Source organism: Nylanderia fulva, unplaced genomic scaffold, assembly GCF_048542155.1.
Source record: "Nylanderia fulva isolate GAGA-0341 unplaced genomic scaffold, ASM4854215v1 Scaffold9, whole genome shotgun sequence".
Lineage (NCBI taxonomy): Eukaryota > Metazoa > Arthropoda > Insecta > Hymenoptera > Formicidae > Nylanderia > Nylanderia fulva.
This window is the reverse complement of record NW_028191026.1, coordinates 1,263,303-1,283,478: the sequence shown is the minus strand read 5'-3', so window position 1 is coordinate 1,283,478 and position 20,176 is coordinate 1,263,303. Positions and strand designations below refer to the sequence as shown.

At 32.9% G+C, this 20,176-nt stretch overlaps 2 protein-coding genes across 8 annotated transcripts in view; one reads left to right on the top strand and one right to left on the bottom strand.

Annotated features, from left to right (window-relative positions):
- Nucleotides 1-20,176, top strand: part of LOC114946631 (uncharacterized) — a 180,635-nt gene that overhangs the window by 82,452 nt on the left and 78,007 nt on the right. For 5 of the 6 annotated variants that reach the window (XM_085489649.1, XM_085489647.1, XM_085489645.1 and 2 more), the window contains 6 exons: nucleotides 6,154-6,229; nucleotides 9,612-9,745; nucleotides 10,148-12,627; nucleotides 13,078-13,206; nucleotides 13,791-14,003; nucleotides 16,059-16,140. In XM_085489649.1, the coding sequence (XP_085345775.1) occupies nucleotides 16,106-16,140 (35 nt within the window). In that variant the 5' untranslated portion in view covers nucleotides 6,154-6,229; nucleotides 9,612-9,745; nucleotides 10,148-12,627; ... (1 more) ...; nucleotides 13,791-14,003; nucleotides 16,059-16,105. Of the gene's footprint in view, nucleotides 1-6,153; nucleotides 6,230-9,611; nucleotides 9,746-10,147; nucleotides 12,628-13,077; nucleotides 13,207-13,790; nucleotides 14,004-15,458; nucleotides 15,716-16,058; nucleotides 16,141-20,176 lie in introns of those variants that run through there. The other variant, XM_085489648.1, reaches the window with a different exon arrangement.
- On the bottom strand, nucleotides 6,261-15,516 carry SCAP (SREBP cleavage activating protein). 2 transcript variants are annotated; one of them, XM_085489639.1, is made up of 13 exons: nucleotides 15,482-15,516; nucleotides 14,061-14,245; nucleotides 13,756-13,989; nucleotides 13,438-13,618; nucleotides 13,044-13,189; nucleotides 11,872-12,961; nucleotides 11,512-11,782; nucleotides 10,375-11,432; nucleotides 10,137-10,296; nucleotides 9,821-10,004; nucleotides 9,602-9,741; nucleotides 9,312-9,523; nucleotides 6,261-9,219 (listed from the first exon to the last, which is right to left on the bottom strand). In XM_085489639.1, exons 2-13 carry the CDS (start codon nucleotides 14,174-14,176, stop codon nucleotides 9,040-9,042), a joined length of 3,972 nt encoding a protein of 1,323 aa, XP_085345765.1. In that variant the 5' UTR covers nucleotides 14,177-14,245; nucleotides 15,482-15,516; the 3' UTR covers nucleotides 6,261-9,039. The 2 variants fall into 2 exon arrangements, with proteins under 2 accessions (XP_085345765.1, XP_029179050.2); XM_029323217.2 differs by lacking the exon at nucleotides 15,482-15,516 and adding an exon at nucleotides 14,530-15,220.

The following is a 20,176-nucleotide window of genomic DNA, read 5'->3' as shown; positions in this document are numbered from 1 at the left end:
AAGCATTTAATGCTATATTTTATGCATGTAAGAACTGTAAATACTTATTACAACTTGCGTGATTCTGCTATTAATCACGAATAAGTATAGAGATACTAATTTCTTGTATCATCAAGTTTTGAATTCATATGTTAAAATTTTAATCATACTGGAAACTTTCTAAGTAATATAATAGAATATTTTTTCCAAGACAAGTTAATTTGAAAAGAAGATTTTCAATAGAGGAAATCAAATATTTAAATAAATATACATAAATTATGACGATAAATTCGCCATGTTCTTTTTCTAATAATAATTAATGCATTTATTTGCATCCAGCATTAACAAGTATGATAGACTTCTAATTACATTTATATCAATTTATTTTGAATCACATTATTTTTTGCTTTATATGAGATTAAAATTGGATATCGCTTTGCATTTGAATTTGCAAGTAGGTATCCTTCATTTATTTTGCATGAAATGCAACATTTTTTCATTATATGACCTGTCACGTAACGATTTTATTTACGCACGAATGTCATGCAAATATCTACTTGATTTTTTAAACGTTATCTGGAATAACAGTTATCAAAGATATTTGAACATATCATATCATTAAAGAGTTTTGAAATCGTCGCATCCTTGTATGCAGATACATTCTATGTAATTTTATATTTTTATTTAATTTTTTTGCAAAGAAGCTTTCCGCGAGATTATTGTATTTATTAATTACATTAATTATTTCATATCTATGCTTATGAATATTAAAGAGCAAATATTTAATTAAACAGATCAGAAATAAAAAATATGAATGTATGCGTATATGGATGTATGCGTGCATATATGAATAACATAGATAAGAAATAATTATTTGGAATCTTCCAACTTTGTAGCAATATATGGAGATAAAAAAATAGTTCTTTTTATAACCATATTATCTTAATACAACATTTATTACTTTTCTAAATAGAAATTACGAGTAATATGTGTTAATTGCTATAAATATTGACCATTAATAGATAACACACATCGGCACGTGGTACCGTTGCGAAACGATAATAATATGCCGCTACGTGTCCCAGATTGTATTCTCCTTCGCAATTGACATTAGGTTTGAACATTTTTCTCGGAAACATTTTTTGTGTTATTATTTTGCCGTCAATAAAAAAATCGATTACAGATAAAATTCAATCATTAATTATAGTTAAAAAAAAATTTAATTAAAAAAAAATAAAACATGAAGAGGAACAAAAACATATTGTCATACAATTATAAGTTATTAATCATATATGTGAAATGAAAGTGACAGAAAAAACTAATAAAGTATAGAAATAAAGAACTAATGGCTAAAAATATATTTTTTCTCTTCATGTTTTATTTTTCTTTTAAATTAAAATTTTTTTTAATGCTTTATATCGGGTGTAGAGTGATCAAGTAACCAATATCCATTTCAATTAGATCAATTTTCAATACTGTGTGAGCTAAATATCTGTTCGTGTTTATATTGTCTCGAATAAACACGAAGATTATTTTTCAGTGTTTATATTTATAGTAATTGAAATGCGAAACTGCGGAAAATGCTTCTTTCCTTGCTTACACATTATTGTTTTATAGTTGAGCAAGCAGAAATTTTTAGAGAATAATATTATATTAGTAATCACAAATTCATCATACATTTTATAAGAAATTTAAGCGACTGGCGCATTTTTTCCACAAACTTATAACAGAAAATAAATCGAATATGAATTTAATTACACGCGTTATTTGTTTGATTATCATTCAATTATCATTCAATATCGTATAAAACTATTTAAAAATGTGGAATTTCGCTTTGCATAACTAATCATCTATGTGATCTTTAACAGAGAATACTCGAAATAATTTCAATAATTTCCGCGATGAGTAAAACATATCCGAAATGCAATATGTTAAATTATTAATTTGATTTGCAAATTTACAACCTACTCTCGATATTTTCATTATGCATGATCGCCGGATTCGTTCCATTTTCTCCTTGATAACACGCTGCTTCTTCCTAGATCGGTCCCACAAATTTTGCGTGTACCGGCGAAATGTTCCTCGATTTCTTTCAAGGTTCTATTCTCGGTCAACGATGCATAGTTCCGCCATTACGTACCTATTTTTAATGAATTTCGAAATTTACAATCATTCACAAAAACACAGAATCTTTAATGCAGTATAGTCGTTCGAGAAATAAATACAGTTTATTATTAATTTATTTTAGTTTATTTTATTTAATTATTCATTATTGTGTGTGTGATAAATTATATATATATATGAGTTTTAATATATTTGAGATGGATAAAGATATCTAAAAAAATGCATCCAAATTTCTCGAATCATCATGCTTTCTGATCTGAATAATGTTAATGAATAACAATATTTTTATACGTCACGAGCAAACTGTAGTGTCAATTTTGTGAGCTTCTTTCGACGTTTTCCCGTCTTCCTAAAGGCGATTAAAAACGAATTACTCGTACGTGTGCTCATATGAGCACACACACACATATGAGCACACGTACGAGTAATTCGTTTTTAATCGCCTTTAGGAAGACGAGGAAACGTCAAAAGAAGCTCACAAAATCGACACTACAGTTTGCTCGTGACGTATAAAAATATTGTTATATATATATAACAATATTTTTATACGTCACGAGCAAACTGACAGCCGTTCGTCGCGTATATCGAAAATAATTACAACAAAATGACCGGTGGCAAGAGAATGGAAGACAAGAGGTCATATATATATATATATCTTGTCTTCCCTTCTCTCGCCACCGGTCATTTTGTTGTAATTATTTTCGATATACGCGACGAACGGCTGTCAGAACAATGTGAGAAGATTGAGCAATCAATATTTTAAAATTCATTTTTTAAAAAAAAAGATCACCAAATATTTTACTTAACATATTCGATTCACAATCAAAGTATAATTTAGAAAAATATTTATTTTTATATTTAGAATAACATAATTACGAGAGTTCAATGCTATGTATGTATGTAAGAACTGAGTATACTTATTGTATACTTGTGTGGCTCTGTTACATGTTATCATGAATAAGTACAGAGATTATTATCTTGTATCTGTAGCATCAAGTTTTGAATTTATAATTAAAAATTTAATTATATAAAATTTTCTACCAAATTATTATGGCAAAATCTAATATTTGTATAATTTCTAATTTTTAATCCAAAACAAGATTATAATAGCCATTAATCAACAATCGTTGAGAATCAGACAGGAAATCATAAAATGAACAGTTCAATATTTTTGTTATTTTTGTCAGATTTTTTAAAACATTATTTTAACAGCAATATAATGCATTTTAATTTTTAATAACGACTGAGACATTTAATCGATTAATAATTTCAGGAACACAAGATTTTCAATAGAGGAAATCAAACATTTATAAACTTTATTGAGCAAATTGTAACGATATACCTATATACATATCTATTAGCATTTTTTTCTAACTTTTAAAACATTTTTTGTATTTAGCATTAATAAAAGTATGATACACAGATTAATTGCTTAGTATAAATTTGTTTTGAATCACACTGTTTATTGCTTTATATAGGATTCAAATGGATATAATTTTACATTTTAATTTGTATCTTGCATAAAATGCAGAATTTTTCCCTTACATATTTGTCACATAACAATTATATTCACGCACTAATGATATGTAAATATTATCTGGTTTTTTAAATATTATCTAAATAAGAGTTATCAAAGATACTTAAAAACATATCGTTAAATGGATTTTAAATTATTGCATTTTGACATTCCATATAGAAACGTTCTATATACATATAATTTTATAATATATAATATATATAACTTTATAATAATATATATATATATATATAATTTTATAATTTTGTTATTTTATTTTTTTACGAAGAAATTCTCTGTGATATATATTAATATTATTTATTAATTACATATGAATATTGAAGGATTATGAATATTCAAGATACAGCAGGTTATGAATATTAAATACATATTTAATAAAATATGCTAGAAATTATTGACATATAAATATATATATAGCATGCAGCTATATAACATAAATGAGAAATGATTTTTGCATCTTGTAGCTTTGAGCAATAATGGAAATAAAAAAATAATTCTAATCAATTATGCTATATTTGAAAATTCTTTTAGAAAACATTTATTTTTTGTTATTATTTCGACTTTCTATTGAAAAGTTGATTATAAATAAATTTCACATTAACTATATCTTTAACCATTACGTCTTCACTTCTGTTCTTCACTATAGTTTCGTTCTATCTCTATTTTTGTTATCTTTTCGTTTCACATATATAATTAATAACTTGTAATTTTATAACTATATGTTATATGTTATTGTTCTATTTCATGTTTTGTTTTTCTTTCATCCCTTTCTAAGGAAGACATGAAAAGTTGATTATCGCAAATATTGTTGCTGCTTTTCCGCGAAGCACGCGCTTATGTTGTCTAGTACATAATAAAAATTCAGAAATTAAAATGATGTATATAATAAAAATTCGGTGAATTAAAATGATGATGCAAAGAGCAATCTTGCTCGACAAGCAATTAGCTATATTGACTGGTATAAGCTCACATTTTTACGATTAACCATAGTTTATATATAATCGCGCGCATCCACGTAGGGTTTCTTTATAAATTTATTTTTACTTGACGTTGATTTTACAAAAAGTATCTATCACACATGTGCTTTTAAGAATGAAACAATGTTTCACTATGTACATTATACATATTATACCGATATGACAGGTTTCTTATTACAATATATAAATAATTCATCTCTCTTTCTTTGAACACACAGTTGACGAGACTTTAAGCTTCCGCTATGCAAAGTAGGATAGATTTGTCAATAAATTAAAGATACTTATAAGATTTGTATTTTATTGCGTCAACTCCAGATCGTAATTAATATACTAAAGAATATTGAGGATAGAGAATGTATCGCTGCATGTGAAGAGCCAAATATAATAGGAACGATATATTTAATTCGACCCAAACTAGCTAAGAAAATTTTTATTTTATTTCCACAACGTTTCGACTATCTGTTTTTGGTCCTTTTCAAATGAAAAACTAGAATGGTACAATTAATTAAAATTAATAAACATTTTTGATGTTAAACGCAAGAATTAAAAATTTTTTACATACTTCCATGATAAAAGCGCAGTTAGTTGACAGTGTCAAAAAAATTTTATCATTCCTGAAGCGTGAAAAAAGCATTCCGGTTAGCAAATTTCATGCATTCCGAGGGCGAAAAAAAATGCTCGCTCGTTGCTATTCGATATATTTGGCGTGGCAAGAGAGAGTCTGTCTCTTTCTCTCTCATGGAAATTACTAGGTATTTACCTCGTCGGCCGATTATTTTCTCCATCAGTCGTGCCTCGTGTGCGTTAAAGAAGCGATGAAAGAAGCGTGCAGCAACGTCAGCAAGAAGTCTTTTCACGTTTCTTACACTTTTACTTTCGCACTCTCGACACTTATTTAAATCCTGGTCACTGAAATCCACTACTCGATCTTTTTTTTCGCGACGGATATATTTATTATACAATATATTTATTATTACAATAAAAAAAAATCCCTATCGAGAGCTCGAAAGTCCCGATTCAGGCGACTTTTTCGGACCGATATATTTATAGGTTTCTCCAGGAATGTTACGTTTAAAAAAAGTGTTCTTCCAATTTTTTTTGTTTAGTTTTAATTTATATATTTTTTATATATTTTGAATTTATATATTTTTTCGGACCGATATATTTTTCTCGTCTACATCAATTTTAGGGAGGTAAAGGGAAGAGGAATTTAAATCTCAATTTAGAGATTGTTCCTCGTCTTAGCGAATTGCTAAGTATTATATTTGGCTCTTCACAGCGGTACATTCTCTATCCTTGTTATTTACGATAAGAGCGTTTTAGCCACATTATTGTTAAAGAATATTGACTAAAAAATATTAAAAATTAGGTATTATTAAAAATATTATAAATATTAAAAATTAGGTATAGAATCATCTGGTTAGGAGGTGCATATTAATTAAAGAATAATGTTTATTTTAAAAAGATTTTAAGAGAGCATTATCATTTGCATTATTCTTTATATTAAAATATTGTATATGTATTTTTTCTTTTTAGCATGCTGTCAATGATGGGACATCAGAAAAGGATCTCGAGTGAAAGGATCTCAAGACGAACAATCATCTTGGCAAAGGTCTGTAATAATATGACAAATAACGAATATCTAGCATACATTAAATATGACAATTTATTAAGAACAATATATATTCTGCATACGATCGACATGAAAATTTGCATTAAAATTAATTAAATAAATATAAAAGTCGCACACACTGATTGATTCGTACCGAGTCAACAGTTATTACTAGGAGCATATTTTATTATAATGCGGGTTTGTGCCTAATAAATTTAGTGACTCGTGACAATTGATGTCTCAATCTTGACTAATTTTCAGATACAAAGAATCGTATCTTAATCAACGCGTACAATTATAATCAAGAATATAAAGATACGCATTGTATATATACATTCAAGACTATTTTTTCTCGAAAACTATATCAAAATATTTATTTTTATATTTTCGTTACTTATTCTTTTTCACAAGAAATTTTTTTCACCGCGATTTATCTGTCATCTTTTTTCGTACATTTTTATATTTTCAATATAGAGTCGAGTCTCGCAGTGATGCTTGCGATGTAGAAAGTCTTAGGAAAAATATATGTATATCTATGTTGCTATCTTTTCTTCTCACGGCGATCGCAGATTCACTTTCGCGCATAGAGAAATATTGAAAAATAAAATATTTATTAATAAAAATTGCTGTATACCGAGTACAATCAGTCTCAAACGTGATTAACTCGTGAAAAATGGCGTATAGGTACATTTGATTCATGTTATAAAATAATATCGTTTTACTAATTATATCTTTTTTTCTATAAGATTTCTTTTTTATTTTAGCTGGATTTCTTGCACTTTTCGTTTTTTCTCTTTTTTTCAACTTTTGAATACATCCATCTCCATTTTATCGCGTTAGTTCAGCTAAAAGAAAACAGTTTATAGGAATATATTATTTATAAATAAAATCAAGAAGTATACGTTCTCCATACAGTACTCGGTATTATTATCCGATACGCCAATATTCTCGTGTTAAATTCCATTTGTTTGTTATTCGACTATATATTCGAGAATATCGCATCTTATCGAAAAAGGAAATCGATGTATACGTACACATTTACCTTAATAAAGTTGATTATCCCTCTGTATACATACTAAAGACAAGCAGAATCCATTATATCAAATCTTCTCTTTCGCAAGAAAATAAAGTAATATATAGCGAATGGAAACGGAAATGTTCCCTTAAAGAACTATGTTTCTTTATTTAACATTGTATACGCTTTTCTTATAAATCAGCTGCCATATTAAGTGAAGCAAGTAAAGAAGCAGATTCTTTTCTCGTGTATGTACATAACGACGAAATAACATTACTATAATGATACACATAAACGATTGGGCAAACGCAGTCATTTTACTCGAACTAATGTTCCCCTTTAAGAAATTTTTTAAATGATGTAAAACGCAAATATGTGTAATGATAATGAATATTCAATCAATAGAATCAATTGAAAGTATATTCAAAAGTAATTCACATGTTCAATTAATATAAAAATATATAAATATATATATATATATATATATATATATATATATATTTAACTACAGTCCTCTGAAATAAATTAATCATAAACAATAACATCAACTAGCATTTAAATAACATCATAATGATAACCTCTTCAACTTTTTAAAGTAATTTACATTCAAATCTACATCTTTTTAATTAAATAATTTTAATTATAGTATATCAAATTTAATTAAATATGTTTGGTTGATATAATTAATACTATGTAATAATAAATATATAGAGATTTATCTCTTTTTCATCATATTAATTATTTATTTTTATCTTAATTATTTATTCAATTTTTCCTCGCAAAGATGAAAATGACGGATATGATGAAGGCACTTTCAAAACTTTTATGTGTAACAATGTGATTATTTCATTTTCATCTGCATCTTCAATATATATATTTATATTCATACGAAGACTCAGGTTTAAGTTTTACAGACAGCTTACTTGTAGTTATATTCGTAATGTTATTATACAATTCAAAGTCTTTTGACTAATTCGTAGAATTATATTTGAATACGATTTGAATGAATTTCAAAATTCATATTTAATTATTAAAATGAATAGAAATATTTAAAATGTCACAGAAACTTATTATTATTTGTCGCAGACATTTATGTCAATCATCATCAGAATGTCATAACTAGAATGTCTTATATCTTTATGCATTAGAGAACAACACAAATGCATGTATGTTATCACGATGTCATCTAAATCGTAAAAACATAAAAAATATTTAAATAGAGAATATGAAGCGCTTTTATATTATATAACAAAAGCTAATAGGCGTTCCAAAATGAAGCACAGCCACTATGCAAATTATAAAATATTAGAATGAAGAGATATTAATACATACATTGAGCTTAAATATTGTAATCTAGCACATGAATTTTAAATCATCTTTATAATTTATTTAAATAAAAAGAATTCTAAAATAGAATATATACACCCCTGTGTAGCTATATGATTTTCAATCTTTTCAATTGGTGTTCATAGATATCATTAATGTTATTAGCAACGATGATTTGGCATAAAAATCGAAGAAAATGTGATTACGTATGTTTTATCGGATAAAAAATATATTTATGTAAACATGTATCGCGATTATACGAAAGTCGTGCACTCTAAAATGGCCACAGTGTAGTCAGAAAACATAAATTTACATCCAAAATATACTTTGCTCTTTAGAATACCATGATATATGTCGTATAAAAATCTATAAGTTCTAAAAGCTAAAGATTAAACAATTAAGACACTTTTTTCTTCGAATAACGCTAGATAAAGAAAAACAGCTATGTACACGCGCGTATTCAGAGAACTTAGTCGAGCTTATCAGAGACCAATGGGAATCTGACTATTCTCAATTGTCGGCCGTAGTCGCAAACCACGCTGTCTCTCAACGCCAACATTTGTTTTACAAAAATGCAACTGTCTTTATGACCCAATCTCACTTCCCGCACAGGCTCGCCCGTTCTTACGTCCCAAACTACCAATGATCCCTGAAACATCAATAAAATTTTAGCTTTAGATTTAAACTCATTTATACTTTTACTATCGCAAAAGCATAATTAGCATTCGAAAGAGATATTACCTGATTACTAGTTATGAGTAGATGATGCGTTAGCATCACTAATTGTAAACTATAAGCCGCTTTAAGTGCCGGCAAAGTATGCAATAAGTGTCCTTGAAAACGCTCCCAGACACATAGTTTTTCATCTGTTCCAATACTTATCACATACGATACCGAACATGTGATAGCAGCTATAGCCCCATCGTGCGCTTGAATACTATACATGCATGTCCCTGCAAAAAAACATAGTGAAAGACAAATACAAAAATGATTACAAATTATATATTTATTGATATTAATAATTATATTACCTGTCAACAGGTCCCACACGCACAGTAATCCATCCTGAGATCCGCTACCGGATGTCATCGGACTGAGTCTATCGATAAATAGGCATGATATCGGACCACAATGTCCATGAAGCGTGTACAGAGGCAATTGGTCCTCTAACCTAGGTAAGAAAAGCACACAATTTTATGCGTGAACGATTAGAAAGTGTGAAACCGGATTATATATTCAAATTCGTGTACCTGTATACTTTCAAAGTATGATCTTGGCTACCCGTTAATACGCGTCCGCCTTCGCTGTCCAGGACGGTGATCGCTTGTTGATGCGCTCTATGACAGCCAATTTTCATGCAGCGCAGATCTTCCTCCGTTTGCATACTGTTATTTAGGTCCATGGGTGAACCAGCGCTTCCTGTTCGCACATGTGCTAAAATAACGAATTAATTAGATATAAAAAATAAATTTGAATGAAGAAATGAGCATTTTGTTCAGAATACAAGAAAATATATAATATCATTCAATGTAAAAATAAAATCTGTCATATTTTAAAATTACTTACTTCTTCTATAGGACGTGAAGCCCCAATCAATCTGCTGGCCTTCGCTGTAACTCTCGAGCTGTAGAAAGTCGATGGTTCCATTCAATTTAGCCGCTACTACTCTGCTGCCGACGAGTTTAACGGCAGAAATTCCAAGTCCCGATCCATCATCGAAGAGACACTGTGAATTAAGGACAAAATATAAGTAGTGACTAATTTTTATTTATTAGATATGTTTTTCGGATTATTCATGACTTACCTTAAATCTACCAGTTGTACCTTCCCAGAATTCTAGACTGCCGTTAGCACATCCAACCACTATGAGATTTTCCTGATAATCCATACACCAGATCGCCGATGCGATATGCGATGATTGTATCGTGCGATCTGTATTTATGGAGGTCGTACTGCCAACCGAGTTATTTAATCTTGCAGGGGGAATGCTCGACTGTTCCCTAGTTTCAGATTTTTGCATTTCCTCGATCGATTTATTATGTTCCTCCAGTAAAATCTTATATCGTTCGCCAAAATCGAAACCTTGATCGTAGCTCTTTTGCAAGGGTGTATATTTTATGGCTGTGAATTTAGTATTGATCGCCGATTTCAAATCAGGAATATCGTAAGCACTGTCTAAGCTTCGACGTAACATCAGTCTCTGTCTAGTACCGCTACCGAGTTCAGCGATCTGATAATCATAATCCAGAGTGTTTCCTATAGATCGCCTTTTATGATTGTTATTATTAACCCTCTGCGTATTGTTGTAAGCGGGGGAAAACTTTCCTGGATACATCGCCGGTGAGTAAAGTCCCATTGATTGCGCCGCTTCCATCTCTCCTCTGGAAGGTGGTGAACCGCTCTCGTAATCCGACATGAGTTCATCAGTATCCGGTGACGTTTGGCTTAAATTTTTGTGTGGACTGGTGAAAAATTGCCGTCTATCGATATGCGCCAGCTGCTCGCCGGATGTTGAATCCCATATTCTGATGTGTCCCGCTAAACATGTGCTAGCAACTGTATTGCCGTCCGTCGCGATACATTCCACTTCCTGAGTATGACCTTCCAAAACCAAGGGCACGGCCTCCAGCACTAGCTGAGTAACGGAATCGTGCGTCTTCTCTTGCTTGTTCCAGCTAGCACGCCACTCGGCGTAATTTCTGGAGCAGATACAACGATAAAGGACGACCATCGTGTAAGCGACTACAATCACGCTAATGAGACACAGTACAGCGGCCAAAAATATCTCCATCGGACTCGACGGTACAAAAGGCGCATCCGTATTAAATACGCGTCCTTCTGATCTCGATCGTACTTCCATATCTAGAAAATAAAGATAGTTATTAAAATTAATGATATTGTTATGTCTAGTGTGTGATTAATCTTTCATTCAATTACAAACCAGAAAAATCCAAGGGATCCAGCGCGGCGGTAGCGAGACTCTGCCATTGGAAGTGCTGAACGTCTTTCGGATTGCTTATTTTTTTCACTAATTGTGGATTCACTGCATGTGATAGCTTTATTGTCGGAAGTATAGTCACTCGTCCACCAGCAATCGATACGTTATACATCGAAAGAATCGAGGACCAATGATACAATGATAAACTGTTCCAAGGCGGATAATCCATAGGTCTTAACTTGTTTAATTCCTCGGTCGTATTATTAGTTACATCCTGAAAAAAAAAAAAAATACATTTTTCCTTAAATATATAGACAATTATGAGAATAAGGAATAATATTGTAATAAAAAATAAAAATTCACCTGTTCATTCAAATTATCAGGTACTATAGTCGCTGGTGATACGGATATTGGTGTCACTGTATTAATTTCAACATAGTTCATTGGTTGAGGTTTATCTATCGTATATCCATCATCAGCTTCTGGTTTTAGCGTCTCGCTCAAATGTATCACATGTTCAATAATGCCAGAATTGTTGATAGTCATGCTGATCCATACAACCATCCATACCATAAATGCACGTTGGAAGATTCGCGTTCGCGCCCAAAAGTGCACCAATCTCAAACGCTTGGGAATCTTGCCCAGCGTATGAGTATTTTGCGTATTTGGAGCGATAACGTTTGTCGGCCCTGTGGCTAAACCGTTTAATTTTGGATGAGACTTGGAGCGGAAGATGTGAGGTTTTCTGTTGGTAATAGTAGTTGTGAATTGTTGTCTGCGTGACGTGGGGATGTGCGACAAGTGAAATTTGGAATTTTCGTTAGATAGCTCCGTACGTCTGATGTCGAGCGCAAGAATAGTCGAGAAGAATACCATTTGCAGGAAAAAATCACTCAGTAGTCCAACGATTGCGAATATGCAAAATTCCTGAATGGCAGGAACAAAAGTGAACAGTCCAATAGTTAATATCGTCACTTCTGTAAGCAGATTTTTCGTAATGGACCATCCTTCCTTCGATAGAGCTTGAGCGACACGTATTTTCACATCCAGATGGGCGGCCGTACTGACGACACTCTTTGTCAATACCTGAACGTTTTCAAGGCCGAAAATAATCACCAGGTATGGAAACACTTCTTTGGCGCTCATACTCAGAGTCAAACCAAAGAAAAAGCACACACCCACTGTCATAGATAGCGAACCCATTACTGTCACAGTGGCACTAAACGCAATGCCGAGTTTAGATTTGACAAGTTCTATTTTTCGCACTTGAAAATATTCGTAGAAAAATAAGGCCAGTAAGGTCATCATCAGTGGGAAGAATTCACTATAATTGAATTCACCAGGATAGAAAATATTCAATATTTCATCAGGCGTATCAACGTCCGTGTTGTTGTCAACATTTTGATGCAGATAATAATAAGTTTTCAATCGATTCTGCAACCCTTTAATAAATCTGTAAACAAATAAAATACATTATACATTAATACATTAATATACATTAAATCGATGAAAATCATTAAATTATAAATATTTACTGTTCATCATATTTCTTCAAATAAATTGTTACAGCATATTGAAGAATTCTTTGGCGAATCCGAGCAGGATATCTCTTCACTCCCGTTTCTTTCAAACTCATTCCAAACATTACTTCTGCGAGACTTATTTTACCTCTCTGAAGATTCTGCGATATATAGAAAGGTGAGAATAAATTAAGAATTTTTATCATATATAATAAAGATAAGACTAAATTTGCAGGTTAAAAATTGAAAATTGTTTTATCCTAATATTCTTATTATGTAATAAAGATAAAATTAAATTAACAAATTTAGCTTTATCTTTATTATAAGAATATGCGGAGAGATCTTGATTTGTTACCTCGCACATAATGCTGAGAAATAATGAATATAAATAATTGTTTATCATATTTACCTGATAAGAAAATATTGTATTAATAAGATTTGTATCTTGAGCAAACGATTCCATACTTTGTTGCCACAAATTTGCAGGTGACAAAACAAGACAGTTGTATTCTGGCAATAAGTCTGCCATTTTGCCATTTCGTCTTTTCACTGCCTCGATATGCAAACATACTTTGTTAAGCGTTTCAAATCTAAAAAAGCAGAAATATATTAGTCTTTAACGTTTCGTTCCTTTTAAATATATTTATTCTGCATTGTTATTTACATATTGCTAGTTTGTATATATATTTTCAACTCTTTGAATAGATAATAAAAGTACTTTACTCACGTTTCTGGATGTTCATAATTCTGTATGATTTCCAGAAGATTGAACACTTCGTAGAGAGGCCCCCGAAAGGCGTCCATCAGTGTCAGATCTTCGTTCCATGGCATCACTCCGATTCTCAGCACTACTTGTTGAACGTACAATACTGAAGTTTCCGTACCATTGGCTGGTATAACTGTGTCATTTATCAGAGTCTTCGGAGTATTGCCAGGCATGGGCAAATTGACAAGTGGATAGCTGCATTACACAATGTAAGTTTCATTTCTGCTGCTTCAGGTTTCAAGAACAAATTAGGTGACGGAACTCACCAGCAAAATAACAAAACCGAGATTGCGAGCGAGAGCACGATGACAGGATGAGAAGAGCAGAATAGGCCGTGGGCATAATAGAGCCCGGCCACTCTGTCCGGCAAACTGCGAGACATCTTGCCTAAGACGTCTGCCTCCTGTGCAACATAATCCACCGATTACATAGGCGATCGTCCGTAACTGACCTGGCAACATATAATAATGTTTCATATCGAGAGACGACAAATGCGACACACAGATACATACAGACGCGCGCGTCAATGAGGATAACGCTTTAGGGAAAAGGAAAGAAAAAGACGAAGAGGCGCGTATTTTTCTTCGATTATCGCTGTCATTACGCAACTGACGTGAATCGCGCCGGACTTGATGTTGTCGTCGACCGGGCGCTGGTTTGAATAACGATAGCGATAACGCGGAGGTAAAGAGATACAACTCCGTGCGGAGTGTCAAGTTACAGGAGTCGACTTACAGCATCTCCTAACTATTTCGTTTCATCGTCGATGTTTCGCTCGATGCGTTATCCAGGAAGATGAAGAGGAAGATCGATGACGATCCGCGGCAGAGGCGGACGAAATATCGAATCGGATCCCACTCGCGAATTAGTACGCACTTTGGTCCCCTCTTTTCATTTATTTATTTATTTTTCCCTCGGCTTCGCGAAGCGCGAAGGACCCTCGAAGGGATCCGAATCAAGCGAACGAACGTGACAGACGCGAGAGGAAGCGAGAACTCAACGAATGACGAAAAAAAAAAAGGAGAAAAGAAAGCACGTTACGTGTACAACGTGAGGCTCGGAGATGATTTTAGGTTATGTGCGGCGCTCTTTTTCTGCGGCGTATTTAGAGGTTACGCACGGCCAGCATCGCGGAACTGTGGGGGATCGATTACGCGGCGTGCTTTTGCGCGATTCGCTGCGCTCGCACGTGTCGGGCACGCGTCATCTCGCTCTTCTCACGTAGCTCGAGCCCGCGGCGAAAATCCGGCGAGAGAAAAACATACGAACATGATGAGATCACGACGAAAATGACGTTTTCACTCGGTCTACGTGTATTGTATACTCGATGCGCGCGCGCGCGCTCTATTCCGCATATATATTCATATACGGAGAGTCGTCGATGCGCGATAAAAATCACGTCACGTCGCACGCTTCACTTCTTCGGAGTGCACTGGCCGAATCGCAATACGCGAATATACTTCAATATACGCGTTCGCTTTCGGGGGTTAATTTATTTTTAAACGCGCGCGGCTCGCTCTCTCTCCCTGCGCGCGTGACAGCTCGAGCCCCCGATCAGCTGACCAATCACAGGTGCGCGAGAGCGGCGCGCACGTGGCCGAAATCAAAAACAAAATCTACGAAAAATATGCTTATATAAAAAAAAAACGCGCGCGCAAAAAGAAAGAAGAAAGAAGAAAGAAAGTACTTAAGTATCGCTCGCCGGAGACGATGAACGCGTCGTGTCGATTCACCGTGACGATTTCCTATGCGTAGGTATGTAACATGCATGTATGCATGTTTGCGCAAAATCTAATCCGTGATTCGATCGCATGCGTAATCGATAATCGCAAAGACTCGCGGGAAAAAAAGTTCCCTCCTTTTTGCATAACGCGTTCGCGATTCGGAGAAACTGCTATTCGAAATCTTCGTTCTTGCGAAGGTAAGTGAATCAAGGAGACGATTGTAAAGTTGTTTAACAAATTTCCGTGATAGAATTGTATAAGTTTTTGCCTCGACTAAAGTCGAAGTGCGATTTTTGTTCACGCCTGAAAAGGGTGAAAAACTAAAAGTATACCGAAAAAGGTTAAGTTCGCAAAAGAATTCGAATAAAATAAAGTAAAAAGTATATTCGATAACAGAGAGCAACGTGTTTCTGGTTATTGTGATACACATATCCTTTTTTTAAGCTGTTACTTTTTATTCTTTTCTATTACTATTCATGATTTCGCCGTATGCATAATTAAAAGCTTGAATGCTAAATAAAGTTGCATTTTTTTTTGCAGATGTAGTGAATGATAAGCAAACTTCAAGAACGAGTTTTGATTAAAGAATGGAAATTCAGTCGTCTCGTAAGAAAACAATCTCGTAAGTCAAATATTAAAAATTATATTTATACATGCATGAAACAGAGAAAACATTTCAAATATTACCTAACTCATCGTCAATTTTAAAACGTTGCGCTTACATAACATTTTATTTCGTTCTCTAAAATTTCCGAGTGTTTCTTTGTACATACATATGTGTATCTTCCTCTATTCGTTTTCATGAATGATACAAGTTAAAAAAATTCTCTCCACTCGTTTAGAATTTTCAACACACTAAGATATGTTAATGAATTCCTTTTCGCTTTTTTATTGTTCCTGCAATTCATTTCAGTAATAAAATATGCGTCTGCGTGACGTTTAAGCGCAAGGTCAAGTGCATGGTTAAAAAATTCCGGTTCGCGTTAAATAATTAAATAAATTCGCAGCTCTTTATTCTGTGTGCGCAAACACTTTCTTCTTCGATTGGCTTTACACAGGCGAGGCGAGACGAGGCGGCGAGGCTTTACTTGTCGGCAGTCGCGGTCGGACGCGTCTCGCCTATTATCCCGCGATTGACGTGTCTAATTGCATCAATTGCGTAATAAATGGAAATTAAGCTGCTGCAAATGGCCAAGTATCGCTCGGAGGTCAATCGTCTGCGAGCGTGCACGATTTTAGAGCCCGCGAGACACGCATTATGTTATACGAGTCTCGAGGAAAGACGTCAATTATTAGATCAATGTTAACGCGACTAATTATATATTTTGGGAGATAGATAGTTTTGTGTGTATTTTAAACAGAGGAAGAATTATTTTTTCGTACTAAATAAGAACAATACAATATTTATAATAAATAAGAATCAATATTATGTGTAAATAAGGTAATATATTAATGTAATGTATTCTCATTTTTTATGTTTCTCTATAATTGGTGCATAGATAAAATGTAATACATAGATAAAAGGCATTTTTATGTATATACTTATTTATTTATTTATTTTGTTTTCTTATTTTTATCTCTGTAAAAGATATTTGAAATTAAAATCAAGCGAGGGAGACTTATACATAACTTATTTATCTTTTTTTTATAGTCTTTTTTTAAAGTCTTTGAAAAAATCTGTTTGCCATTTACTTATGTTATACATATCAATGGAATTGATATATTAGTATCGCATCATCAAAATAATGACCAAGGTAATATCTAAGTATGTCACGATAAATATAGTGCTTTATCAAATCATTATATGCATATATGGTGAAAAAGAAACTGCAGTTACTACATATATGTAATTACACGTAAGTACATGTATAAAATTGACATATTGACTTTATTTTTTTACAATTATGAATGATTGTATATAAAGAAAAACATTTTTTACCTTGACCATGTAATTAATAATCCCTCTCAGTAATATATTTAAATGGAAAACCACTAAAAGTTTTAAGATCTTAATTCAAAATTGTTTTCCATTTTTCCACAAACTGTATATCCATCCTCGATCCCGAAATTATACATTTATCTGACCTTTAGCAATTGAATAAAAATTTTATTACGTGGAATGCGAAAAGTATACATTATCCTGACTATTTTTGCATGCATATTTTGCATAAAATTTTCTACGGATATGCATACTGGAAGCAACGACGCAAATTAAGTAGATGACTAAAAGATTATATTAGTGATGTCACACGTTTGCACGTTTATTAATGTGAATTATTAAGAATAATCGATCGAATCTGAAAAGAACAACCTTGATCATACATTGAATCCTTATTTGACGACACGAATAGATACGTGTAAAAATAAATAGAAGCATATTTTACCATTCATCATTGATAATATTAATATTATTTATTATAATTGAACTTTTTACAAGGATAATAATCGACGATAATAGTATCGAAAGTGAAAAATACATTAGTTTCCGATGATTACATAACTGCACGTGTTGTCATCGTGCAGGCGCTTCATATAAATAATAGGTACATCTTGAGGAAAATCTGTGTATCAAATAGCAAAGCATTTCAATTTTTCTTATCAAATTTTCAAATGACACTTTAAACTCGAAATCGTGGTCTAATTAGAAATTACTTTCATATTGAAAGTTAAAAGACTTTAATTACGCTTTATGAACGAGGAAGTAATAATAATAAAGCATTATTATTAATTCACTTCTATATATGCGCTTTACATTAACTGACTTTCAACGTGAGATAATTACTACGATATTTAATATTTGAAAATTCTCCAAAATGTAGAGAAAAATAACATCTCGTTATATTTAAATGTAAAGTAATAATTCGAAAAAAATTCTACTTTTGATTTCTCTCTTTTAATAACATTTTTATTTCTCAGAGTATCAACTCACTCATTCTACATCATAATTAATTCAAATTACGTCAAAGCCATTCGATAATTAATCACATAATATACGTACATTAAAATCATGTTGTGTTAAACGATTACGCGGAGCCGTAACGTTGTTGTAATTTTACATTTATCGCTCAAGTCCTCGAGGTATCTCATCTCTGGTTTTCATTATGACGGTAAACCAGTAAAATTTTATATCGCTTCCTCAGCAAAGTCTCGTGCCGGGATAACGGAGGCGATATCCGCCTCTCTCGGAGCACAGACGTTTAGGCGAAATGGGGTTTATAATAAAATCGCTCCGATAAATATTAATGATATCGGTAACGTTACGCGCCGGCTGTTAGTTAGAGCTTACGATGACTCCTCTCATCCTCTTCCTTCGATGAAATCGATCCTCGGTTAGCCCGTAACACGGATTTAATCCTTCACTTCAAAGTTCTTCCTGCGGTTTAAATAAGTTCTTAATCAAAAATTTGGTAGCAAGCAATTTTGAAAGGATTTTTTCATCTGATTTTCATTCCGAAGAAAATTGTTGCACCCGAGTTTGGGATGCGTAATATTTTTATTCTTCGCTTCTCATCGCGATGTGTTTTCAGATATCCACGACGTTAGTTGGATTTGCAATTATTATATTATTTGAGCATCGATCGAAATAAAATAATATTTGTATTGAATTACTTTTGTGAATGACTCTTGCCAAGAATATTTCATCTATTTTCTCTTTTCGTAATGTGTAAAACGAAATATATACATTTGAATAAAAATAATGTAACGCGAACAATGAAACACGTAGATGATTTTTCCATAGAAAAAGTTCTCTCCCGCAGATACAAAAATTCTTAGTGCTAAATGCAAGATTCATGGATATGCTCCAAAACATAGCTTCTCTGGGGATATTAATCTTATATTAATTCCAAGATGAGAGAGCAATCTCTCGCTGGAAACTCACCTTCTTCAGCAACGCATCTGTCTTCCCCTTCTGATTTCCTCCGACTTTTGGCCGAAAAACCTTTTCTCCTCGGTTGCATATATTCGACTCGCGTTCGTCCCTCGCTCTCGCACGTCTTCCTAATCGAAATTGATGCAACGGCGTCGTCTCCGAGAAAGATGATGGATGACCTGCCGACTGGCAAGCAGCGATTCGAGAAGCAGTCCTTGCAAATTATTTTTCTGGCTTGGAGGGAAGTCGGAGTTTCGGAGTTTTATATAGATGTACTCTCTCTCTCTCTCCTTCCTTCCATAGGAAGAGCGATTTTAATCTTTCAGATATTTTCTAAAGTTCTGAAAGCTAAAAGGGCAGGCAAGCAAGTTATAATACTTCTGGCATTCATTAACAACATTTTCTAAGTTGCCGTCTAACAGATTCTTCTCTTTCGGGAGGAGGCAAGTCAGACCTGAAACTTGACCGCGGCTAATATTTCCGGAAAAGATTCGCCGATATATCGGAAATACTTTGCTGATAAACGTTGCGTGAACTTTGTCGAAAAAAATAAGCTCGCGCGGCGAAGCTTAATTTCCGGTCCGTAGCAAAATCGGCTCTCTCGGTTGGAGAAGATCGATGCGTGGGGCCGGCGATATTACGAAATCGCCTCTCAGAAGTTTGATAAGCTTCGGAGGAGAGCTTCGACGCTTGATGGAGTGGACTTATATGTCTCGGGCGTTTTGCAACGATTCCCGGCCAACGAAACAGCGCGTATGTCTCTATTCGCTCGAAGGAAGGCGAGAGA

Bases quoted from the DNA above. Each gene is read 5' to 3' on its own strand.
- SCAP (XM_085489639.1), bottom strand. From the start codon at position 14,176: ATGTCTCGCAGTTTGCCGGACAGAGTGGCCGGGCTCTATTATGCCCAC. The intron at 9,524-9,601 runs GTAATATAATTA...GTTTTTTTGCAG, and splicing joins CGTGTGGGACCTGTTGACAG to GGACATGCATGTATAGTATT. The intron at 9,220-9,311 runs GTAATATCTCTT...TTGATGTTTCAG, and splicing joins TACTCATAACTAGTAATCAG to GGATCATTGGTAGTTTGGGA.